Below are 26,367 nucleotides of genomic sequence, written 5' to 3'. Positions count from 1 at the left end.
CTCCTTTCTCCTCCTGGGAGGCTTTAAAAAGTCAATTGATACAGAAAAAAAAAGAGTTTCAGTTTTCTTCTCTGCTTAAGACTCTAAAGAAATAGACCTGTCTATTGTACAGTCACTGAAGTTCTTGAAACAGTGCACGTTTTTCTCTCCAGTCCTGCAGGGAAAAAGAAAAAAAAGAAAAAAAAGCATGTGGTTTTGTACACAACTTTTGATATAGTAAGTACGTCATACTTTTGCTTCTGATGGGTTTTTTTTTGAGAGGAAAACTGAGAAGCTCTGTTTCAGAAACAGGCAGTGCAAACAGCAATGCCTATGGGTAAGTTGGTCCATCATTGCCTATTATAGGGCCCTGGCTTTTGATGCCTCTAACTGTCAAATATTAGCTAATTTGTAATGATTTTTTCCTGTGATTGGTGTGCCAGCCTGAAGCTGATTTTTAAAATGGTACACTCAGTTTGAAAAACAAGGTTAGCATAAAAATACATTCCCCTTGTGTTAAAAAAATATCATTAGGTTGCATGACTGAGAAACTCTCCATGCTCTAAACCTGAAATTTGGCAAAAGATTTGCCAAGGATTTGCAGGGTCCCATCCATAAACATGTATGATAAGAAGAGCCTATGATCAGGGCGCAGACCATGCAGACCAGAAAGTTATTGATGGTGAAACAAGAAGGCTGTGACGAGATTGAAAGAACAGCAGCCTGTAGGGATGGTGTGTGGGACTGAAGCAAAGAAATGAGGACACTGGGAGAAAGAAACTATGAACTTGGACCAGGAGTCAAAAATTAACTACTGAAGTAAGACTCTTAGGTTGCTAAGAGAAGGGAAAGGGATGAAGGCATTGGGCTGAGAGTGAGAGTCAGAAAGTCCTTAGGTACTACAATACAATCTTCTCAAAGAGTCTCTGTGGTCAAGAAACAATAATAAAAAAGCTGGAAAATTACTGACAAAATATTTGCTTTATTCCTCTAGCGATAGCTGCTTTTAAAGAACATCAACCTACTGATGGTGAATCCTGAGGAAGCCCTAGTGATAGTGTGCAGTGTTGTGGATATCAAGGGTCTTGCCCTAGTTCTAAACCACTTGGACTTAGAAGAATTCTACATAAAGAGTACAGAGGCATTCAGATTTTAGAATAACACAAAGAATGACAAATTTAAAAAGTTAAAGTCTCACACATTAGGAGATGGTAGGTTTATTGCCCATAGAACCCTAATTCTCCCCAGTTTATATGTATTATTTTAAGCAGACTTTAATTGTATAATCGTGTTAAGTTTTTCACAGAACACTAACCACATTAAGTGCAAGAATGGATATGGCTCAGGAAATGAATCAAGGAACTTGTCACTGTTACAGGATGAGGTGCCTTAGTAGCTCCTCTTAAGTGCATCCCTCCGGCAATTTTCATTAACTTAGGCTTTCTGCACAGAAACATGCCACTGCATTCTGTCATTTCTAAGCTGTGTTTATGAGCTGAAACTCCCTATTTAGCAACAGTTTGTTCTGTGACACCAGCTAACGAAACTGCCTCCGTGGCAGCTCCTGCAAAGCAAAGCTTTATTCTCTCAGAGACAGGCGGCACAGAAAGTAAAGATCTGACACCAGAAAATTAACTCTTAAGTTACCTTTCCAGTTCTCACAGGTTTTCTCTATTCTAGTTTTCCCCCTCTCCATTGGGAGAGGTCACTTATGAGACGCCACAGGCATGTCCAGGTGTTGTTGACTCCACAGTCAAAGCCTTTCCTTAGGATAGTACCTTTTAGAGTTTTGGAGTTGTCTCAGGTGTCAGAAAAATAAACATCTTGTTATTGTTATTGAAATAAGTGTGATCCTCTTTAGCAGCTTCTCCCTTGCAACTGCAGGAATTACATTGTGCTTTCCTGGACATCCTTCTTTGTGTTGGGATTGTTTTCTATTTGCATCTTCTTTTACAGTAGGATCCTTCAATGTAACTCACTTCAAATAACGCAAACAAAATAAAGTGATCTGTATCTTGTATTTCCAAAGACAAGAAATGTAACACCCTCATTTTCAATGTGAATAGGACAGTTCTCTCCTCAAAACTTTGCCTGAATTGTGGAACCCTGAAGTCTTCACTTGGGCGCTCAAAATTAGCTGTCCCTTTTTATGTTCAGTGTTGGGTTGAAAGTACCTCCTCAGCTCACAAGGAGGCTGCTCATAACCCCTCAGCTGGCTGACAGCAGAGCACCATACAACCCAGCTACAGTGCAAGAGCAGGCAGTAAATAAGGGCTGTTGATGCCATGCCCCAGACAACTCTGGGAAGAGGAAAAAACCATTGCCCACACACTGTAATTATAGAATTATAGGATCATCAAGGTTGGAAAAGACCGTCTAGATCAGAACATCAGCCGTCAGTCCGAGCATCAGAGCAGCACTGTCGCCCCTAAACCACATCAGTGCCAGATCCAGGTGCCTCCTGAACACATCCACGGTCGATGTTTCCACCACCTCCCTCGGCAACTCATTCCAACTCCTGACCATCCTAACAGCGAAAAAAACCCGCACAGAAATCATGTCTGTGTAGCTAAAGACTACGGGCCGAACACTTTAGCTGGGACCTGGCCTCTCTTCCCCGCTGGTCCCCGTGGCAAGCCGGGGCGCAGGCAGAGCACATCCCGCTTTGTGGGGCACGCCCGGCCAGCCGGGAGCCCGGACCAGGCGCGGGGAGCGCTCCCCCTCTAGCAGGACCCTCCGCCACGGCTCTGGGAGAGGACAAGTACGGGAAGAGAAGCGGCAGTGCTTTTCCCCGCGATGTGTGAGGGTGGAGAGCGCCGGGCAAGGCTCGCTGCCCGCGGCCACCACAGCGCCCGTCCGCAGCCCCCGCCTCGCCGCCCTCGCTTTACGGCGCGCCGCGCTTTGCGACGCCCAAGATGGCCGCCCCCAGGGCACAATGAGCCCGCTCCGGCCGCCGCCGCCGGGGGGAACGCGGGGCACGGGCAGGGCCGGCCGGGACACAGCCGGGGCGCTCCTCCGGCAGCGCGACTCGTCCGCGACCTCTCGGCGTGCGGGGCGCCGCCGGAGCTCGTAGTGGGAGAGCGGAGCGTCCCCGGGGAGGCGGCATGTGGGGTGCCCTGCTGCGGCGCGGGGTCCGCGGCGGGCTGCGGTGCCTGTCCTCGGGCGGCCCGCCCTGGAGCCAGGTGGTGTCGGAGGCCGAGAAGATCGTGGGGTACCCGACGTCCTTCATGAGCCTGCGGTGCCTGCTGAGCGACGAGCTCAGCAACATCGCCATGCAGGTCCGCAAGCTGGTGGGCACCAAGCACCCGCTGCTCGACACCGCCCGGTAAGCGCTGGCGGGAGCGGTGCGGGCGCGGCGGGGCTGGGGCCGCCGGCAGCCCGCGGGAGCTTGGCAGAGCTCCTGGGAATTTTGGGCTTCGTGCCGCGAGTGGGGTGTCCCCAGGGCAAGGCAGCCCTGGGATCCTCGTTGCCTTGCCGTGACAGGTTTTCCCTGCGGTTATCCGCTGTCATTCGGAAGTTGCTTCCTTGTGACGCCACGTGCGGCGCTTCCCCCGTGCGGTGCGGGGGGGGGAAGAAAAAGAAACTCCCATGAAAAGTGCCGCTGCCTCGCTAACAGTTTTGTGTTCTGTTTTAATTAAGATCTGTATTGCAAGGAAAGCAAGGAAAAAAGCAGAGACTACTCGGTTTAAAAGCTCGGAATGATCGTGCTCGGAACTGTGTATTTTGTTACCAAGTGTTTTGGAATATCCAGCTGGGAGCTGCGAGGTTTTGTGTGTTGTTGAGAGTTTTAGGGTTGCTAAGCTGTTTATCCACTCTTTCATTCTTAAGGCAAACCAATGGAAGTCTTGCATTCCTGTCACTAAGCGGAAATTGGGATTGTTGAGCAGGGTTTTGTTTGACTGCAAAACAAGAACTGATTGGCAGTGGGTTTTTTATAAAATAAAATTCCAGGTGCTTACCAAAAAGAAGGAAAAAATATAAGTGCAATTTTCCAAAGACTTTTGATTGTGGATTTGAGTGTTTTGGTTGTGTTTTTTGTTTGGTTTTGGGGTTTTGGTGTTTTTTGTTTGGTAGATCTGTGTTTGCTATAAGTGCAGCTATAGCAACATTAATAGAATCCAAGTTTAGTATGCACAGTATTTTTTAACAGGTGTAAGACAAAAATGAGCATTTGTTTAAAGTGGATGTTCAGCTTTTCTTTTAAGGAACGGAAATTGTAGCTCTTTAGTGGTCCTTGGCAAATCCACAGTATTGTAATGATATCAAAACAAGATTTGTTTTTCAAGCTCTCTGTCTCTAAATCTGGTTGTCTTGAGTGAACAAAGTGAGTACAGGGGACAAACAGCTTTTTTAAAGAAACATAATTTTCAGGAAGGGGGATTTAGATGTTGGCTTTGAGTAGATTTTTCTGCAAGAAACAAATGAAATTGTTAAGAAAAGTGGAAAATACCTGACTGTAGAAAATGGTGGTGAAGGGGATTTTGTTGAAGTTTTTATGACTGAAGGTTATGATAAAGAGGAGGGATGAGAAGAAAATGCTCTTCTGTCATTGTAAGGTCTGTTGATGGAATGGAGGGAATAGAAGGAGTGAAGCACAATGTCTTTGGGCTCTTAAGTTTGCACTGCAGTCACAGACACTTGCAGTGCAAAAGTGGAACTGTTCAGTGTAGTTGTGGTAGAGTTGCTGGTTTGTTTGGGAATTTTAAATGCAGTATTTTGGGGCATGGTTGGAAATTTTGTGGTGGAGCTGTGATGTAAAGGTTTGTTGGGGTTTTTTGTTATTTTAAGTGGGCTGCCTCAGGGTGAATTCTGTCGGCCTGTGGCTTGTGGAACACCAGTAGGGATATAGTCATGCCCAGGCTCAGCAGGATTAAATACATTCAGTTTTAAAATTCATATATATTTCAGAGTACACTTCTAAAGTGATGTGTTGTGCTGGAAAGAAAAAGTATTTACTCACATAAAACTGTGCCCTTACTTTGGATCTTATTTGGTTTCAGTGGTATTTCCAAGGGCTTTGTTGCAGATGGATTTCCAATGGCCTTGACCTTTGTGTTGTAAGAAGAGTTAATATCCTGCTGCCAAGTTTTAGTACACCCACGGTAATGCACAAATTGTACTTTGCTCACCTTGTTTTATGGTGTGATGTTGCAATAAGGTGAAATTTGACCATATTCTTCCTCAATGATCTTGACAATTTATTTCTGAAATTTAAGTGTTGTGTGTTTCAATGTAAATGTGAGTGATTTTGGTTTTGAATCAGAGATCTATGCCCTGACTTATCACAGCAATTTAGGAAACAGGTCATGATTTTTCAATACTAGGATTTTTTTAAATACTTTTCAATCTGTCTCATTACTCATTCTTAAAAAGTAATAAAGGTTTCCTGTTGTGTGTTCAGACAAATGTTTTATAGCATGGGTATCTAAAATATTTTATTTGGTGATTTAAAAAAATACTTAAGTGATTGATATGTTCTGGAACTCTAATCTTTGAGACTCTGAGTGAGTAAATGCTATATATGTCTGAGAAGTACTCCAACATTTAAGGAGACTTTTGTATTTGTGAAAACTACTGAAAAATACGTGCTGTAAAATTGATCAGTTGCATGTGCTGTTTCTCAAGTTTCTACTCATTTATTTTTGAGGTTATAAGTGGTGACATTCAAATTGATTGCTTGCTGTCAGGTCTAAACAATTTTCTTTAATCATCATTGACTGGTGGAATTTTGTCATCAGTGGTTTTGCGTCTACCCTCCCTTCCTGCCTAAAGGCTTTGCCAGCTTTTGAAGTCTTCCTGAGACCATTAAGGGTTTCTTAAAGCAGAGGGTTCCCTACCAATGCTTGTCTGCATGGAATAAGTTCTGAGCTGAGACAGCATAGGACATAATTGCCACCACACAGAAAGCCTTTAGTGTAACCAGTGTTGATGAGCGTTTTGAACATTTTGCCAAGCTCTGGCTCACTAGGCTGTTGCAATGCAGTGCCTGTGCTGAGAGCCTTGAGGAAGGCAGCTGAAAGGTATCCGTGCATGTGAGACAGGACATGTGGAGAAGCAGCTGTTGGGCCAGTATACGTTTCTCTGATGATCCCATCCATTTCTTCCTCTTGTTTGGATGCAGCACTGGCAGCTCCTGGGTGTAAGTGCCTGCTGTGAATCAGGACTGCAGCAGGTGTTCTTCTGGGATGATGTGTGACCCTGATACCTCCCACCAAGCTTGTGCCGGGCCAGCAGCTTTAAATATGAGATCTATTGCTGACCCTGCTCTTGGAAGGGCGGAGACCGGTAACTGAGTCCTACTGTGATGGATTTGGGAGTTCTGTAATCCATTCGGTAAAGTTGAGCTTATATTTCAATAATTTTTAGTTTATTTCTAAGATTTTGGTTTCTTAAACGTCAGCCACCTGAACAGCCCCTGTACTAGCTTTGCCAGACTCGTTAGAAGGAGGGCAAAATGTGAGGAAAAGGTTACATTTTGTTTTAGAAAGGCTAATGTCTAGTGGTTAATGGATCATTGGAAGCTGGGGTATCTGGATTAGATTAACAGCTGTGCTTTTGGCTCTCTGACTAGAGCAAGTCACTTAATTTTTCATACTTGCGTTTACTTATCTGTGAAATGAATAATGTAGCATCTGTTTACTGGAGATGTTGCACTTCATTCATTGCAGCCTGTATCAATCACTGTGATCTTTCAGTGGAATATGGTGTATAAGCAATATTAATAAAGAATACTGTAAAGAGATGCTATCATTAAAAAAAATATTGTCTCTAATGGATACGCTGGAAACAAAATTGCAATCTGACTACTACTGGATCTTTCTGTTTGTGGTCCTGTGAGTCACTGTATGGTTTTTCAGAGCTTTAAGATTTGCTATAATGAAGTGTCTTCAGCAGCTACTCAAAACTAGCGTTTCTTGGTTTTTTTTTCCTCTTCAGGCTTTGCTGGACTAAAGCAAAACTTTTTCAATGCATGATTGTATGACCTCCTTTTCACTTGAGAAGCAAGCAAATTTGTCTTTTCTCTTTCCTGTCTCCTTTCTAGGCTAGCATACATCCTTCTTAGTATAGGAAAGAGTCTGTAATTGGCACAGTGATCTATTTTTCTCAAATACATAGTGTGAATAACATTTTCTTGATTACTTAATCTCCCTTGAGAAGGGTATAGCTTGCTGCAGATTGTAAACAGTAAACGTTATGGCCAATGCATCACTTTTATAATATCACTAAATGAAATGGAACACTTCATACATGTAAAATTATTATGGGATACCATTTACCTCCAGCCATTCTCTCATTAGCCTGTGGGAGGAATGATTATATTTTAGTTCTGTCAGAATTGTTTGTTGGTGATAAATGCTTAAGTAGATATGGTTACAGTTTTCCTGGATTATTACAGAAATAAAAAGAGTAAAAACTGGCTAGACCAGGTTTTGTTCTGTTGCAGCCTGCTTGGTGTAGATCTCTAGACATTTTAAGGCCCAAGAATGTGATCCAGAGCACTTTCAAGATGACATACTTTTTGTTTAAGATGTCTGATAACATTGGCTTCTTGATAGTTCTGTTTCTTTATCAGCTTGAGATAGCCTAGTTCAGTAACACATCTTGTAACTCCAGGTGTGGCATGCATCTGCCTTCCGATGCAGGTGACCAATTTCAGCGTAGACGTAGGCATTTGTTCCAGCCTGTTGTTGATGGGATTGTTATTGCCAATTCATATTTTGCCTTAACAGAATGGTGACCTTAAAATTGTCCTTCTTTTCTGATTGCTGTGAGTGACTACGAATAGCTTTTTAGCAACTTGTTTCTATTGTTAATTAATTTTTATTTTCTGAGCCAGAAAAATGATAGTGTCTCTTTATTTGACAGTGGCTAATGAGGTACCTTTCTCTGAAAACAGCAGGCAGCTGGACACTCAAAGTGATAAGCAGAAGGTCTGGCCAAAGTTGAGCTTCTACTTACAATCTTTTTAAGTTTTACCGAGTTGCTTAATCTATTACAGGCGTGGGGTCATAAAGTCCTTCTCCTGCAATTGCTAGATTAGAAGTTAAAACACGTTGGCTTTCACTAAATTTTATTCTATTTTCAGCCTGCTATAAGACTTTGTAAAAAATATTTTTGCAGTAGAGAGATGTGATTTTTGGTCAGAATGCCTGTGAAGTTAGCTGTGGTGTGGCAGCAGTGTCATGTCCTGTGTTTGCTGCAGAAATGTGTTTGACTTCCTGGAAGCACTGACCACCGCAGCTGGCATTCAGGACACTTCTGCAGAAAGTATTAGCAGTGATGTTAGAAATGCTGAAATATTTTTCCTGCTTGATCTGTTTGATATTATTTGCAGAATATACTGGTTATAGGAAGCCTGGCTTTGTCCAGGAAGACTATTTCCCAAAGCATTGTGTACAGCTGATGGAAACAGATTTTTTCAGGAGATCTCCAGTTGATTGAAGCACCAGAGTTAACTTCTTGGTTTGACTCACACCATCAAGAAATGTTTGTCTTTCAAGGAATGCTGGCCCCTCTTACCTAAGTTAGGTTTTGTGAGTATCTCCCAGTCAGTTGTGATAGACTTGAAAAACCTTCATCATGTTACATAACTTTGAAATGTTGGTACTCCCTAGGGTTTTCTGTTACCATACTCACCATCAAGTAAACCTTTCTTAGACACCAAAACCAGTTTATTGTGTATTTTGGCTGAACAAACTCACAAAGAGCTAATGTGGTAAAGTTAACTTTGGAAGGTAAAAAAGACATAAAAGAAATTATACCATTGCACGTTTATATATAGACTGAAATTTTCCTTCTGATTACTTCCACATTATTCCTTTTCCCTGTGGCCTTCACTATGGTTCTCCGTCAGCCAACACTTAATACTGTCTTGTACAGTTAAGAAGAAGAGAGAATCCATTTTTGTAGGTCCCACTCTTCCTTTATGCTGTAATCAGGTAGAATGGAAGGAATAGATATGCGCTGTTTGTTCTCTCTTCCAAATGTTGTGTTTCATTTCTCATTCTGCATTACTTTCACTAGTGTATGTTTTTTTAATCGTTTTCTCCACCAACAGTAAATATTCCACTCATATACTTAAATGCTCATATTGATCAGATGTTGCTGCTCTTTTGAAGAGCTGTCAGTAGATGAGAGTTGCATCAATATTTGTACATTCAGGCTTCAGGTTCTCAGTTCATGTTTAAGGAACCTTAACTTTCTTCTTTTTTCTTTTTTTTTTTTTTCCTTTTAAACATTACACTTTGTTGGGTTTGACAGTGATAAGCTCAGTCTGGAAGGTAAAGCATATTAGCCAGTCATGTGTGTTTGTGTGTCTGTCTGTCTATTTATCTATCTATCTATCCATCCATCTATCCATACACCCACCCATGGTATTAGTAAATCCTAGCTCAAGAAGTCAAGGTAGCCATTGTCAGGATCATGGGTTTTCAGCTGTGGTGGGGCTGAGTTCTTGTCTTCTCATTCATTTACAGTATTTGTGTAGAAAAAATTATGTAAAGGATGTTTAATTGTATGTTACAGCACTTAGTTTTGATGAATATTTTGCCACCATAAGCAAAGTAGGATTGAGTAGGAAATCTGCAGTATGAAGGTGCAAAAGCGAGGCTGCTAATTAAATTCTTGTGCACTTGAATAATGCACTTGTGGTTTTTTGCAGTGATTCTCATTTAAATATCTATGTTGAATCCAGGTTTCTGTGCTTATGAAGAACATGTTATTTCAGTGTGTAGGGTGGTCTTTGTAAGCAAAGTGTACTCAAAGTAGGTGGTGATTCTGTTTGGGAATTTTCTGATGGAATTATTTACAGTGAAAACTAATATGCTGTTGTGATATTGTTAATTTATGGTATTTTGCACAGGGAGTCTGAAGGTTTCAGTAGAACTTCCAGCACAACTTAGTCTGCTTAAATGAAAGACTGTGGGAGTTCTTAAGGTTGTGTTCTCAAGCATGTGACAGAGAAACTGACTGTATGATGCCCGGATCCAAACGCCAATCAGCCTTGAAAGGATGTAGTATGGCCCACCTAGAGAACACTTTGCTTCACTTTGGGCACGCAGTAGCCTACAATGAAGGTAGTTCTTAAAGAACACATCTGTTCTTTCCTGGTTTCAAATACAATTGATTTATAATGCATGTGAATATTGAATACCAAGTTTAATGTAGTAGTGAATGACTGTTAGGTCAATGTTTGCTCAGCGCAGGAAAAGAGTACTGAATAAGTGGAAATAGTTTCAAAATAATTTCTTCTGTAACACTGAAGAGAGTTGCCAAATATGCCTTTCTATAAAATGAAAATGAGAACCAATGTCAAAGAATAATCAAAATTAATATTTGGGTTACTGGAAGTGGTTTTCACTCAGTGAATCTTCTATTTGGCAATGTTAAGTTAACCTCTTTCCTTACCGGAATAATGGAAAAAGTGCTTTACCCAGGGCTTTTTCTCTCTCTGAGGTCTGTGTTTTGTAGCTTACAAATAGTGTTCTTCCCTGCTGTGCTGCTCTTTTGTTGCTGCAGCCTCTTGGTTGACTTCTCTCCTTGCTTTGGAGGTCCTGGCAGTGGCAGGAGGTATCATTAACCGTGAGCATTTCCAGAGCTCCTCCAGAAAACATGGGTGACACTGTTTTTATCCTCTGCAGCACTTTCTAAATCTGTTGAGGAAAATATAAGTTCAGGGAGGACAAATGTGAGCTCAGGAGTTAGATGTTTCCGTACTTACATTATTGCTATTACTTACACTACCCCCTATTGTCCTAGGGGTTGCAGACCACTGTCTTAAATTATTAATATCCTTCCTTTACCCCACATCTGAGTGTCTTAGTTTCCCTCAGGGTAGGCAGACTGTCTGCAGTGCTTGCCCTAAAGGAACTCCTGCCAGAGACAATCCTAACAGACTATAAAGGAACACTGTGAATTTAAAAATCGGATCTATAACAAAAAATAAGTTTAAAATCTGTAGCAGCTGCTTTACTGTCCTTGGATTGTCCCTGTCAATTGTCAGACATTGACAATCACTTTAGCTTGAATTTTTTTTTCTCTGTTGCTAAATGAAAGAATTACATTTAAGGAAAGAAAAACTGATCATATAGGAAAACTGTTGAGACTCATTATATATGTGAGCTTTTATCAAACGCATGCTGTGAACTACCTGGATTTTACTTATAATGGTAGATAAGGCTTAGAAATTTGCCTCAATACTTAATTTGACTGACAAACTCTAGGACCTTTTCAGCTGCTGTGGTTCTTCAGGTGAGCCACAGTCATCTTTTCTTCAATCCTCAGCTATTCCTAAAGAAACATCAGGAGCTCCAGCTTTTGCATTCATCTTTCTCATTTCTTTTCCATGTAAATTACAAGTGATGTTTGTTCTCATTTCCTTTCTCGTTCCCCCAGTTCCTTTCTTCAAAATAGCGCTAGTTGGTTCTATTCTATGGCAGCTCTTCCATTTTGGGGAAAAACAAAGTCCTGAAGATAATCCTGTTTCTTAATAAAATGAAAGTTTATACTTTGTCACATCTAGTTTTTTTTGTTCCCCTCCCTTTTCCCAGCTAGGGGAGGAAGTCCTACAGCATGGCACTGTTGATTCAGTTTTATTTTTCTAGTTAAAAATATGAACAGGCAAACCCTTTAGCATTCATCTCCAATTTGTTTCAAAAAGTACTGCCTTTAGAAGTAGATTTCTTCAAGATCAAATGTAAATTATATTTGATTATTTCTTGGTTAAATGATCCTGTAAGTGTGAACTGATTGACTTGATAGCTGCCCCTAAACATGTACAATTAATTAGTTTTATAGACTCTGTACTCTGTAAAGAAAAATATAATTCTCCCTAACAGCTCCCATTATTTCTTTTCTAGATCTTCACACTCATAGTGCAAAGCTAATTGTATGACAGCTGTCTTTTTCATTAACTGCCTGTTCAGCACTCTCCATGAAATAATCATAATCAAAGGATCGATACATCTATATGTTGTCATAGCTCCTGGAAATAGACTACCTATTGCATCGTTAAAAAAAAAGTATAGAAAGAAAGATTCTGTGTGTCAGTCATAAAGTAGGACTGGGTTTGTAGCAGGCTGTGCTTGTGTAGACCCATCCTGCAAATGCATAGTCTGGATTAAGGCAATTTGAGGGTCAATGGTCCATGCCAACACTCTTTGTGGCTGGTTGTCATATGAATGATTAGCCAGTAGTAGAAGCACCATAATTATCTGATTTGGTAAGACTGCTTTTAATCAGACTTAACAGAAAGTTCAGCTTGTTAGGAGCTGAATGAAAATTGTTAGGCCAAAGACACAAGCAAAGCCACAAGTGGAAAAATTGCCTCTTTTGCACATTTAAAAATGACTGTGCTAGCATACGTTTGTTAGTGGGTGGGGTTTTTTCATAAAGACCCATTGTTTTCCTGTTAAATTAGTGTTGAGATTGAATATGACAGAGCCGCTGTGTTTTTCTATTGTGGAAACTCATATCTTTTCATAAGCTAAAAACTAAAGTTTCTTTTGATATATTGGTGCATCTCATGTTCATGCTTGTTATAGAAGGGTAAAGTTTTTACCCCAGTGACCTTCCAGTCTCTGATTCCCAAATGCTTTCTATTTAATGTGGTTTATGAAGATAAAGGTATACTGTGTGAATATTTTAAAAGGATTTTGGTGATTTTAATGCTACATTATGAAGTTCCTATTTGGTTTTCTTTTAGAAGTTGTGATCTGTCTGGTATGACTATATTTCAGTGATTAAAAATTAATCTATGGGAAAAACAAAGTCTTCCCCAAACCTCATGGCTGCCTCATGGAAGCGGTGCTGGAGCGTTAATGGGCCAATTCATAACCTGTTCTTCATCCCCGGTTGTTAAAACCAGAAATACCAGAGAGGATTTGTATTCCATGTTTTATTGTCCACTGGAAGAATTTGTCACTTTCTGATTATTTGTAAGTTTAGATAGTATGGGAGTCATCGACAGGCTCTGCAAGAAATCAGATGCTGTCTCTCAGCAGGAGTAATAATGTGAAAAGACCATTTTCAGAAATAAGGCTCAGAAAACTTGAGAAAACTGGAAGCATGGAGACCTTTGGAGTAATTATGGGGAGAAGTCCTCCTTCCTTTATTCAAGGAATGGAAGGCATTAAAGGAGTTTCTACTCTTAGAATTTACAGTATGTTTTATGTGTCTTTTGTCCATGATATAACTTCATAAAACTGAAACAAGTAGTCTTGCCAGTTGGAAAGTAGGAAATATAAATCCATGTAATGACTATAACGTGTCGTAGCAACCAAGTTTAAAATAGTCAGATTCCAAAATAATGTTATAAGAATTACATCAGAGGGAAAAAAAGTACTGTGTGTTATGTTATAGCAACAAAAACATGGCCTTATTTGTTTGTTTGTGAATCACTTGGGATCCCATTTCTGTCTGTGGATTTTTGTGGGGGAACAGGGCTGGAGCTTATGTCCTAACACACAGTTTTTGTTTGAGGGGATGTGTGAGGTTATACTTTCTTTTTTTTTTGTCATCCTCATTCCTGTGACAGTTTGAGAGGGCTGAAGTTAATTTTTTCTGGTTTCAATTTATTTTCAAATAAAGCCCCAACTGAAAATTCACCTTCTTGATTGCTTTTCTACTTCTAAGACTTTAAGGGTTCCCTTGAATCTCTCTGAGTCTTTTACCAGGGCTTGCCAGGGAATGATAAAATTTTAGTAGCTGAAAATCATGAAGGAAACTTCAAGAGATTTTTTTTTTTTTTCTAATTAATGCAAACCTAGCACTGTTGGTGGATGCCATGCTGCAGCACAATGTTCCAATGCTTCCCAGAGCAACAGTGAGATTCACAGTGGGAATATGTGCATCCCTCATGCCTCCACTTCTATGCCGTGTGCATGGTGATCCAAGCCTGGAGGTGCTGCTCCCTGGGGCTGACCCAGGCTTATTCTCTTAAGGAAGCAGCTCACAATCATAGTGTACATCCAAAACTGTGAGTGCCCGTGGTCAGCAGCAGAGCTCTGTATCACATTCAAAGCGTGGACACAGAAATGGGATGGGCTGTTTTACACTGCCTGCGCAGATGTTCTGCAGTTAGCTCCTTTGAATATATTTTCATTTGAGGGCTTTGATTTCTAATTTCCACAGGTCTCATCCTCAGTCCCCGGTGTTCTTTCTATCTTCCTAATAGTTAATTTAGAAAAAAAGCTTTTTCAGGTAGTTGCCAAGATGTAAACATGCATTGCAACTAGGAGTTGAGGTGTCTTCATGGCAATAAGCGTTCCCTTCTCTTTCCTTCTTCTGTTACAATTGCTAGGTGATTTACTTGCTGAAAATATCAAGTCTGGATTAATATATTGTCCTTGGGTGGTACCAGAGCTTCAGATTACCTTGGTGTGCATGTAGGTATTAAATATTGAAAGCTGTTTTCGTGTTCTCACGTGATGGAGCTCTGGGTAAACAAGTCTTACTGAACAGTTTGGGAACCATCTACACGCTGGTTTGCCTTAGGAAATCTGCCATTTAAGCTTTTGTCCTGATTTTCGATGGCTGTAGTAAAAGGAGTGGTAGACAAGTAACCATGGCAGTGAGTGTTACTGAGAGGAAAAACCACTGTCCTGACATTGTGAAGGAAATCTGTTTAAGCTCATGAATAACTGAAACACTTCCAATTACTGTCACTAATCCTCATGAAACAATTTCCAATCTTCTTTTTTATTTCCAAAGGCATTCAACAGCAAAAGTCCCTGATGTTGTGTAGTGTCTTTGCTGTCAAGATTTCTTCCCCATGTGTTCAATCTGGAGACGAACAAATATAAGCCCTTCTTATAAATGTAAGCATTAGAGAAACAAGAAAATACGTTGAAGAAGTTTGAAGACAAATTAGTACTTTGAATCTATGTAGAATTAATGTTGCCATGCTATGGAGTGTAATGTAAATGTGAAATCTGTGAAGGTGCTGCTCATATCTGGGAGAGTGTAGTTGTATGGTTTAAAAAACCCCAACCAACCACCAAAAAAACCTCCACTTCATGGGGTGGTGTGCAAGTTCTGTTTTATGATTTCAAATGTGTATTGTTAAAGCCAGGAGATAGATCTTATACATGTTTAGTGTTAGCTTTATTATGAGTAATTTGGAGATGTTTTTTACACTTCCATATCAAGAATGGAAGCCCCTTTCCTCTTTTGTGTGCTAAAGAAACATTTCAGAGCTAGTCGAGCTCCAGACAGTGTTAAAGAGAGAGTGGGCTAGATCTCTTTTAGGTTTAAATTTCCCTTTTATGATTTTTATGAATTCACAGATTATTGAATATTTATTTTTACTACTGAGACACAAAAGGCAGAAGCCTGCAGTCTTGTTATGGCGTGGGTAGCCTATTGTGTTTCCATACCTGATGTAATTTTATTTTAAAATTGAATTTTGCATTAGATTACCTCAAAAACGTCATCATTTGTTGATGTGAAGAATTTTAAATTCTTCCCCTGTGAATGATGAATTATTCTTTCACAAGAGATCTAAATTATTTTAATTAATTACTTTAGGCTCTAAATCTTTAAATTTTAAATTAAGTTACAGGTGAGTTAAGCTGTTCCCTGAGGAGCTTTTACTATGTTAGCAGTGGAGAGGGATAATATTTGCTGCATAATTCTCTAATAGGCTGTTGTATCCTGCTCCATGGAACAAGTCTGCTATTTTGCTTTTGATTTCTGGTTTGTGTCCAGCATTTCAGGGATCAGCTTGGACAGTTAGAAGATATCACCAGAAACATATTTTCCTGTCTGCTGTGGAAGAGAAAGATTAGGACCCATTGAAATACATTGCTTTCTGAAGTTGTTGAGGACCACAGAAATTTAATGTAAAACCAAACGAGACACTGATAACTGGATGTATGAAATTTTATAGAAAATGTGCAAAATACAGAGCCAGGTTTATTGGTGTTAATTTCATATCCTGATCTCAGTATGGCTTCCCTTTGCTTAAACTGTTTCTCATGTATGTATATAACTAGATACAATTACAAGAAGGTAACCTAATCATTGGCTTGTGGGCTGCGGGGATTGAACAAATGCTTATTTTCCTCTCCTCATGTATGATTACTTGTTGAAGATGTGATACATTTAGGTCATATTTGGCATGTGTTTAAACTGAGCCCGGGACTGATTTATGGAGAAGAGAGAGTAACAAACCTAAATTGTGTTTTCCCATGTGTGACTATTGTAGCCAAGCTGCAATTTATTTTGTAGTGTCTTAAGTTACAATAAAATATACATTCACAAAATAAAGTAGGGTAAAGAGTTCAGCCATTAAACTTTTTTTTCCTTTTCTTTCTTTTTTTTTTTTTTTTTTTTTTTAAAGTGAGCTTTCATCATTGTGCCTTTAATTGTGCTAATTACTTGAAAGAATTTTTGGGAGGCTAGTTGAAGAACAAGAGGGAGGAGAAATTGCCTCTAGCAAAGACTTTTGTGTGAGAACATTCTTACAGTATCTTATGGGAGAGATATCACTAAAAGAGTCTCTTTTAAAATCCCCATCTTGATACTTTTTTTAATATGCAAGTATTTTTAGTTTTCTAATAATCTTCCAGAATACCAGATTTCAATGCCTGCAGCCAATGGGAGAGAGCAAAATTATTCTGTGATTAAATTTTTATCATATATTTTAATTTTTTGTATCTTTGGAAAGTGGGATGCTAAGTTAGATGAGTTCAGTTGTTGAACTTGGTGTGCTCTCCCAGCATTCAGTGGTTCAAGTGCTGACTGCTCACACGACAGGCCCAGGCTGGGTTCTTCATTCTGTCTGTGTGGCTGTTGGCAAGTCTTTTTCCTGGGCAAATTGTGGCAACTTGATGAGCACAGCACCACGTAGGGGTATGGACTCAGAGCATGGCGGGAGCATAATGCCCCAGATACCTTGAGATCAGAACACGTGTTCATGTTCTGCTTCCCAGTCCTTGTGCTGTGGAATCCCCCTGGGGAGCCAAAAAAAGTCAGTGTCCTGGCCTGGAGCTCTGCTTGCTAGGGTACAAGAGCTGAAATATTAACTGCAAAGCTCATGAAAAACTTAAATGTGGGTAATTGTGAACTTAACCATGATGTTGTACAACTGATAAACTTCAGTTTTGTTGTGATGTTTTGGTGATTTTTTTTACATTTTTACTATCTGCTATTGTGAATTCCTCTGTTCAAACACTACTAGAAGTTAACTTGTAAAAGGCTTAATTTTTTTAACTGAATGATATAAGATTGTTTTGGCTGTTACAAACTCAGTATTACTAGGTCATTAATAGAAATGCAGTTTGGGATGTAAAATACTGGAAACATTATTTGTGGAGATGTTCAAAGTCAATGTTAAGTAAATGGGAAATTTTTATTGGCATCCTATGAAAAAAGAAAAAAAAAGTATTTGTGTATTTCGTATGTAAAGAAAGTTGCATCCAACCTGATATATTTTGTTTTGCTTCATGCACAAGTCGTCCTAACACATTTTCAGACTGAGGCAGAAGGTAATCTCCAGGTAACAACATTCTGTGCTATTTTAAGGAAACATGCCCACTGATGGTTTTTAAAGCACAAAATAATGATGACATACCATGCAGAGGTCTTGCTTGCCTGAGGCAAATAGTCTGAATGCACTAGATGCAGACTTCTGTTTGCTGATGAAAGTGTTGAAAAGGTGCTTGGTTTTATTTTTGTTTGGTTGGGTTTTTTTGTGGGGGCTTTTTTTTAAGTGACATTTATCTATTTTGCTATTAATTACATTGCTTTCAATTAACAGCTGAAATATATTATACAGAGTAAGAAAAAAAGCATAAGGTCCCCTGGGAAAGAAGTTTGATGCTCAGTTTTGGCAAAAGTTGATTCAGTTGATTGCTTGATAATGGCAAAAAGAACACCAGGCAGCTTGGATGAAATGTGCCAAGCCAGGGGCAAAGTAGATTTTCAAGCAAAGGAAAAGCCTCCTGACAGATTTTCTAGCGAGTGGGGAATTGGAGTGTTACCACTAAATTATTAGAGAAACAGTTAATGAGGGAGGAGGGAGTCAAGGAGGCTAAGAAACCCGCAGATTTCAGAAGGAAAGGGAAGAGGTGTATGTTACAGAAGGTAGATTGAAGAGGAGTCAGGGTGGAGTTGTGCACACTGAGGGCTCATCACAGTGAGGTTGTTAAAGACACACGAAACAATTCCAGTTTGCGTCCAGAGCGTTCCAGTGGTTCCAAGAGGTTTTTGGCTGTGTAGTGCTTTTGAAAGCTAAGAACCATACGTGCTCTTTTCATAACTTTAAATTGAAAACAACAGAAAGATGTAGTTCAGTGGACAAGCAGCTCCCCTTATGGACAGTGGTTCATGAACTTCATTTGTCTTGCAATACATGTCTGAATTGTGCATACACAGTCTGACAGCCTTTCTTCAGCATCAGCATGTACCTGTCAAGTAGAGCTGGAAATACTTAGTGCTTTTCATACTAATCTTCATAGAACATGTGATACATAAAGGAATGCCATGTAACTTTTTAAATCAAAAGGAATGTGAGTAATACTCTAGAAGAGCTACACAGAAGAAGAACATTTTCATTGAAAATACAGAAGTCCTGGTAGTGTCTGAACGTGCAAATGACCAAGCATTAGCATGCTGCATATACACTTACGCAGGAATTGGAAATGCTTTCCTAGTTGGTTGGGACTTCAAAATATTTAATGTATTAGCTTTCTATTTTGTAGTGAATTGATTTCAATTTTAGACTCATGATTTGCTGAGGGATTTAATACTTCATCTGAAATATTTTATTGGCTCTTGTAACAATTCTTTCACTTAAAACTTTTGCAAAGCTTTTCCTTTGGCAAGAGAAGTTCTTGGTTATAGTGGGCTTTGATTAGTTTTATTCCTTTATATTTTTGCCTTAGTTATTACATTCTTGCATATCAATCTTCTGGTTCAAAAGATCTCTGTGGAAGAGGAGAAATAGGAGAGAGGAAGAAAAACACAAAGAAATGTGATTTTTGTGAACAATAAATGAAAGCTGTACTGAAATGGAGGATTATTATGGAAAATGTTGGTGGTGTCAGGCCATTGTGTCTATCACTGTGTCATGACCCATATAGACATTAGAGTTCAGAAATAAACAATTTTTTTTTCTTTTTCTCATTTTTGTATCAATCCCATTTGTTCTGTATAGGATTAATACATAAGATATATTTATTATTGTTGTTTGAGTTTTAATTATCCCTTTTCAGAAGAAAAAATTTAAAGCAGAAAAAAAAACCCTTTGCATCTACAAGAACATGATTAATACTTTTGTGAGCTTGTTTTTTAATGATTTAGGAGAAACTCATTGATAAACAGTTTTATTAATTGAAAATCTTTCTGGATATACTTCATAGAAAGCATGCAAGAGATCTTTTTGTTTTGGTTGTCTCTTAAGTGATGCAGTTGGATAGTTTTAACAAGAGGCTTAAGGCTCATTGTATTGAGTGCAAGAAGCAGAGTTGGCCAGAGAGGTCTTGAGTTGTGGTTTCACAAGCAGCTGAGTTGGTCTGCTGGCCATTGCTGCTGGAAGGGAGAGGTAATGCTCTTTTCTTCCCTGCTCTTGTCTGTCCCTCCTGTGCTTTGGCTATGTATGATGTTGGTCTGACCTTTCTGTGAACTACTGTAACTCCCTAATCCAGGAGAAGAAAAAAAAACCCAGGTGTTTTCTTCATTTTGGGTGTGTTTTCTGTTTGATCTAATTCACTGATGGAGGTGGTTTATTGTGCACTCTCAGTGCATGATATTTAGGTTCCTTAGTGAGGCTGCCTTGTTCTGGAGAAATGTCTACTTCCCTTTGTGCTGGCAGTTTGTAAGGACACTCTTGTCTCTGCATCTGAAGTAGCAGCTGAGCTTCTAAACTCTGCAGCACCACCTGAGGCTCCTCCAGCTCTCTGCTGGTTTCTCTTTTAGCTGAAATGAAAAAAGCTTAAACAGTGCTCTGTTTCTCTCCTTGATTCCAAGATAGGGATGAATGGCCTCGCATATTGTAGTTGTCCTTCTTTGCTGTTACTACACATTGGTTTTGTTTATGATGTAGTTCTGCAAGCAGCCAATGAAGAGAACTTCTAAATAATGAGCTCAGGTTTCTGTCTAGATGTTCTCTGTTTACCCCCTCACTCAGTGATTGAGACAGTAGGGGAGCTCAACTGTTGGCATCTGGCAGGAGCAATCCATCTCTATTTCGTGATCATTTCGTGTTAATGTAGAAATCAGTGTAGGAAAGGATCAGTGTCTGTCTTTCACAGACTGTCTAGCCTTGTGAGGTGAATAGGTGTCAAGTATGCCTTGAATATTTTAGCAACTGGTTTTATCTTGGCCATAAAAAGAGAAGATTACAGATCTATTTTCTTTTTAAGGATAGCTGAGGTCGTGCTCAGTCACCTCTACATGTTTTCTGAAATTTAATTTGCCTTAAGAATTGAGTGCATTTCAATGCTCTTTTTTAAATACCTTGTCTGAAGAATCTCAGATAAACTGAGATGAGAATGGCTTCCCTCCCAGACAGGGTAAGTGGGATGCTTAAAATCATCCAGCTGTTTGTCAGATACTTAACTTTCTGCTCTGAAACTGGTGTACCATCTGTATAGCTAAAAAAGGTGCACTGAGCAAGAAGAGAAGTATCTTTCCAATTCAGATGAGTCTGCTGCATCCTGTGAGATAATCAAGCCACAGATGATTATGGGAACAGTGAATTTTAAATTTTATAGGAATGGCTTCATAGAAAGCATGAAAGATGAAATTTGAATGAATTCCTCTTCTGGCTATCTCAAAGGAACAACAGTGCACCATCCTAAGTTTAAAGTTACATTTCTGTCTGCTGAGTTTATTTGTTATTCAGTCTTATGTGCTGATAATAGACTTTGTTTCTTCTGTCAAATATGCCATTTTACTTAAACTACTGGTGTTATCGATCCATTATTTTACACTATCTATTACAGATGCCTAATATTTGGTGAATAAAGGTTTTTTTTTCCAAAATTTCTTTAAAGATCTTAAAGGTGCAGCAGGAGGACAGAGTAATTTTTATCGATATGCAGTAATCAAGATGCTTAAAAGATGAGCTCTATGGTACAATTCAATGAACACGAAATGAAAACAGAGTAAAAGACCTCCGACAAGAAAAATATTAAAGAAATTTCTTAGTCCCTAGTGCCATCTGCAGGATTACTACTGGAACAGGCAGTGAGAGCAGAGGAATAGAAATTTGAGTGACAGTTTGCAGTGTTTTGTAAGAGAAGAAGAAAGTGTCACCTCCAACAAAACCTGAAGAAACACAATTTCTTTGTCATGCTGAGTTACATAACAATGTATGTGTCAATTCGTTTTCAGCTTGTGAGCAGCATTAGGTTGGTGGGAATACACAGTGTCATGAGGCTTCTCCACACGTTTTGTTTTCTGCTTCTGCAGTAGCAGGTGGCTCAACCAGGCTTTCTTTCTTTGCACTTCTTGAGAGAAACATCAGTCATGTAAAAACACACATCCTTTAGGGGCCATTTTTTGGATGACTGGCTCTTTGGCCTTGCTTCCTTTTTGAAAGCTGTCTCTTCAGTGAGGAGTGGTGGACTCTAAATATTTTCCTGATATTCCTTCCATTGGCATTTGTGTAAAGGTGCATAACAGAAATAAAGATGTAAATCTGCGGCTCCCCTGCTAGGTCTCTGGTATTGGGGAATTCTTTTCTCTACAGACCAGTAGGCAAACTGACTGTGTGAGTTGGCAGTAGGCAAATGATTTATACCAAAGGATAGGATCCAAATAACAACCAAGAAGAATCGAAGTTGAGTTTTTGGGAAAGAAGGAGTGTAAACTGAAGCCAAGTGTGGGCAAGATGGAGGTGATAATGGTGATGGTATCTGGAAAATTGTTAAGCCCTACAAAGTTGCTGTGTGTTTGGCATGTGGCTTTGTCAGGAGCGTCCCCATCTGCTCTACAAGAGTTTAGCATTCACAAAGAGTGTTTTCTCTTGCCTCTCGCTGGCAGAAAACTCTCTCTTGTCAGAGGCTGACCTGACCTCAATTACTTATCTATTCATCACTTTTCTCCTGACTATTGTAATGTGATACTCCTGGGCACAAAGCCTGCAGTTCCTCTGGAGCCCCAGCTGGTTTAGGGTCTTGTTGTGTGTCATGCCAGCAGCACTGGCTGCCACAAGTTGAATCTGATCTTTCTTTCTTTGTTTGTTGACTTTCTGCAACACACCAAGCTAAGGTGCCTGTTCTTGATCTTCAGAATGCTTGCCATTTGGAGTTCAGCATGTGTAAAAGGCTGCAGGAAGCTGCAGAGGGAAAGCTGTGGCTGCTTGCCGTGCTTTCTTGCATACTGGAGCCCTTTGGAGTGAAAGTCGTACATAGCAGGACATTCCCCAGGACTCTCACCAGAGAGGTAGGTTCCCTTTGGGCCTAAGGACTTCTTAAGCCTTCATTGGCACTTTTCTGGTAGATATCTGTTGTACACAGAAAATGAATCATGTAGATTTTTGGAGTATCATGGACTTGGGAACAAAAGCTTCAGCCTGTGTGTTTACATGTCTGTCAGGAGTTAATTTTTACTGTATCAATGTCTGTACCAAAGCTTGTTGCTCTGGACAGCCTTTCTAATGAGCATAGGGAATGAATGCTTCAGAAAGCACCACCTGTGGCATCCCGTGCTGTGTAAGTTCAGTGGTTGCCTTTTTGAGGAGCTATGCAGGAGGGTGGTGAATGTAGCACGTTGAGGTCTGCAGGCATCACTACTGAATCTGAAGTTCAATAGTCACTTCACTTGGATGAGTGGATCATTTTGGATCGATGTGAAGTGGATATGGGAGGGAAATACCAGAAGACCATTGAATACTTTGCTGCTACACAAGTTGAGACATAAGTGAGGCATACAGAGTTGATCTTGTGAAAAATTAAATTGAGGGATTCTCTTAATCTTTCTCTTAAAAAAAGAGAGCAGATTTTTTTTTTTTTTTGCCCAGATACGTGCACCAGCACAGAAGGGACACCAAGACTTGCATAAACGAAGCTAGGTCAGTAAAGTGGTGTCAGCACTGAAAGAGTATCTTTACTCATGAGGCTGTTCTGATGATGAAAGTCAGACAGAAGCACTGTAGCAGGACCGGGAAGGAGGAAAGGCCTTACTTTGTAAGGTCTTTCTTCTGAAGTAAGCTTTTGCTTGTTTAGAGGAAAGAAAAAAGCTGTACCAGAACTGCCTGTGCATATTAGTGAAAAGTTATGCTTCTCTGGCCTGATTAACATTAGTATTATGTTTCGTAATTCAAAGAATTTTGCAGTTCTGCATCAGTTCTTTTGCTTGGACCAGACTAAAAATGAAGTCCTGAGGAGAATTACTGCCCCTACAAGCCACCAGAGGAAAGTAAACAAATAGAAATCCTAGCTGTATTGTACGTGCAGTCTTGTACATAATGTGTATCGAAGTAGTAGACTTCTGGCTTTGAGTTCTCCAAGGAATGCTGTGTGTTTTTATTTTCCCTTCTTTTAATATAGAATAAAACATGATAAAATGTGGAAGTGAACTTCTGATGCAGATCAAGCATTATCATAAAGCAAAGATGTGTAGAAATGGTGCTGATGCTAAATGGACAAATTACAGGAATGTTGCCATTGGGCACTTTTGAGAGGCAGAAATCTGCTTATATGAGAGCCTGTGTGAGGAGATGGTTCTCCACGGAAGCAAAGCTCAATTTCTTGTGTTTGTATATTTTAATGTGCAAGATAATGCTGGCTCTCATTGTCACTTGTGTCCTGTTTGTTTTGATTCCATCTTTGTTTAGACTGTTACTGGTGTTTAGAGAGCACGCAGGGATAAAGAGCAGTCTCAAACAGCAGGTTGTAGTATGTGACATCTGTTCTGCTTCCTTATAGAAAGAAAAGTCCTTTTGAATATTTTCAAAGTCCATAAGAAATCAATATTTATTTGTTGTTGCTTGTTAGATCTAAGTAGAAGTCATAAATGCTTTGATATCAGTAGAGCAGTTTGGGCATAGCAGAAGATGTTTCACTGTTTAAGGATATGTGTACTGTTCTTTATGTTTACTGTTCTGTAGCTTTATGTATGTATATAAGCTCGCTCAATTTATTTCCAAGGGCTTGTGGAGAAGACAATAATTCCATTAGGCAAATTCTTGTAATGAAAACAGATGTATTTTTGGCCCAAGTTCTCCTCTAATTTGAACGATTTTCTTTGAAAGAATTTGCGTATGAATGTGCCTGCATGTATACCGAAAAGCTAGGTTAGGATCAACGTAAAGGAGATGCCAAAGTTGATCCTTGATTAGAAGAGTTTTCCTCTCAATTTTAAGTGATGTAATTAGTCCTTGACAGTGACAAGTGGGGAAGGTTTTCAGTGCAGCCTGCAAGAGTGCAGCAGTGAGTTAGTGTCCACAATGGGAACTGTGTAGTCAGATCCTCATGCGTTGTGCTGAATGTCTGTCACATCATGTCAGTTATTAAGGGATGAACCTACTGGGCAAACTGTGAGAATTACAGAGGGTTGCTCTAGACATTATTAGGACCAATAATTAGTTTTGTAAGTGAGCTATACATGTATAGTCATTACTTGTTCTGTGCTGTGCTTCGATTGTAATGAATGAAGTGACATTTTGAAAAATCCATGCAGTTGGGTCCTTTTGTAGCAACTTAAATAGTCAACATTTTGATACTTTTCTTCCAAAGCAAGAGCATAGAGAGAGATAAAAGATTTTTCTTTTAAACTCTGGTAGGATAATTTGACAAAAAAGAATTATTCTTTCTTTCATAGCTGTGAAAGAGACTACCTGGACTGAGTTCAGGGTTTTGCTTTAATCTCCTAGCTTCTTTGTGTCTTTACTTCATTCTTTGTCTTTTCTTGTAAAAGAAAGAACTGACTAAGTGAAGTGCCTTTTTATTTATCTTTTTCTATATTTTTTAAGTCATTGTTTTAACTCCATTTGTGTCTGTGGGAATCCTGCTAGTAGTGAATGTCCTAAAATTAAATTTATTTTTCTAGTGTAGGGCCACTCTTCTGACACACAGCTTTCACTCAGCCAAAGAGAGAAGCACCAGCTGATAAAAGTGGAAGATTGCTCTGTGGCCCTGGAGCCAGAGAGAGGGCTTTCTCTGTGTGGATTCCTAGTTAAAATGTAAATTGAGCCACTCTAATTTCCTCTTACTTTCTCTAGAACCCTCCAAGAGACCCTGTATATAAAATTGTGGCCTGATGGGATGGTGTTTTGATGCATTTTTGTAAAAAGAGATATTTCTTTTGGAGACAAAGAACCAACTCCCTTTAGACACTTTTTACTCCTCATCTTTTTTTCTCTCCTCCCATTTTTTCTCCTCCTTTTTCGGCAGCAGCACCTCCTGCTGTTCAACAGTTGCATATTGTTCAAAAGGATTCTGCAACAGCTTTCCAAAATTAAAAAATGAAGACCTCTGACTAGGAGCAGAGGAGATTTTTCCTGGTTGTGGACTACTGAGCTCACCTTGGGACCTCGAAAGACATGTGTGGATTCATATAGAATCAAATACTTATAAAATGGACGTTTGAGTCTGGTAGAGTTAAAGGATGCTTTGATGGAAAAAAGTCTGTTCTCTTTAAGTAAGTGGAACTTTCCAAGCTGTCATGAAATTAATTTCAGTTTTCATTTGGGTGGAAGTTGTAGGAGTATCTCACTTGAAATTATAATATACACTTACAAAAACAGTGTCATTTTCCCACCAATTCAACAACAAAGTAAATTTAAATCCTACATGAGAAGAGGTGGGCAGATGTTAAACAATCTCCCAGTGGTGCTTACAGTGGAAATTCTGTTAATTCCTTCCATGGTTTTAGCATGTATTTAGCTGTACAATAATGGTTTGGGTTTTTTTTTGTTGGTTTGTTGTTGTTTTTGTGGGGTTTTTTTGACCAGGACAGCAAAACTTCGTGCTTAATTTTCAGGTTCTTGCCATTGTATTGCCAGTGGTAGTGCACTGTAGCTGTGTATCAACACATGGGATTGAGTGTTAAAACCAGAATTGTTTGTAAAGGGTGTGCAGTGAGGTTACTGCTCATAAGATGAGCTGTGAACACTGAATAATGTGCATTCATCTAGCCCACAGCAAATGCAAAATAATGCAATGTAGCTTGACCTTTTCTCATTGCAGGTTAACCTGAGTCTAATTAGCCTAGGTTTGCCTCAGGCTAGAAGTGGACGGGACTCACAGCTTGGCTGAGTAATAACTTTTTAACTCTTTGTAACTTGCTTCTGTGTTTACATCCTGTGCTATTAGGGGGGAAGCAAGGAACTGGAGGTAGAACAAAGGAAGACAAACCAAAAGTGCTTGTGGCAGCAGTGGTAGTCACCTGATAGAAATTTAAACTGAAGTTCAGCACTAACATCTGCTCGGTGTTGTGCAT

At 39.6% G+C, this 26,367-nt stretch overlaps 1 protein-coding gene across 2 annotated transcripts in view; it reads left to right on the top strand.

Moving 5' to 3' along the window:
• Positions 1–2,863: 2,863 nt before the first annotated feature.
• The window catches only part of PDSS2 (decaprenyl diphosphate synthase subunit 2), a 110,281-nt gene continuing 86,777 nt past the window's right edge, over positions 2,864–26,367 (top strand). For both annotated transcript variants that reach the window (XM_038131519.1, XM_038131518.1), the window contains exon 1: positions 2,864–3,304. In XM_038131519.1, the coding sequence (XP_037987447.1) occupies positions 3,084–3,304 (221 nt within the window). In that variant the 5' untranslated portion in view covers positions 2,864–3,083. The remainder of the gene's footprint in view (positions 3,305–26,367) is intronic.

This window comes from Motacilla alba, chromosome 3 (genome assembly GCF_015832195.1).
Source record: "Motacilla alba alba isolate MOTALB_02 chromosome 3, Motacilla_alba_V1.0_pri, whole genome shotgun sequence".
Lineage (NCBI taxonomy): Eukaryota > Metazoa > Chordata > Aves > Passeriformes > Motacillidae > Motacilla > Motacilla alba.
Note: the sequence above shows the minus strand (reverse complement) of the source record. Positions and strands in the feature narration are given on the sequence as shown.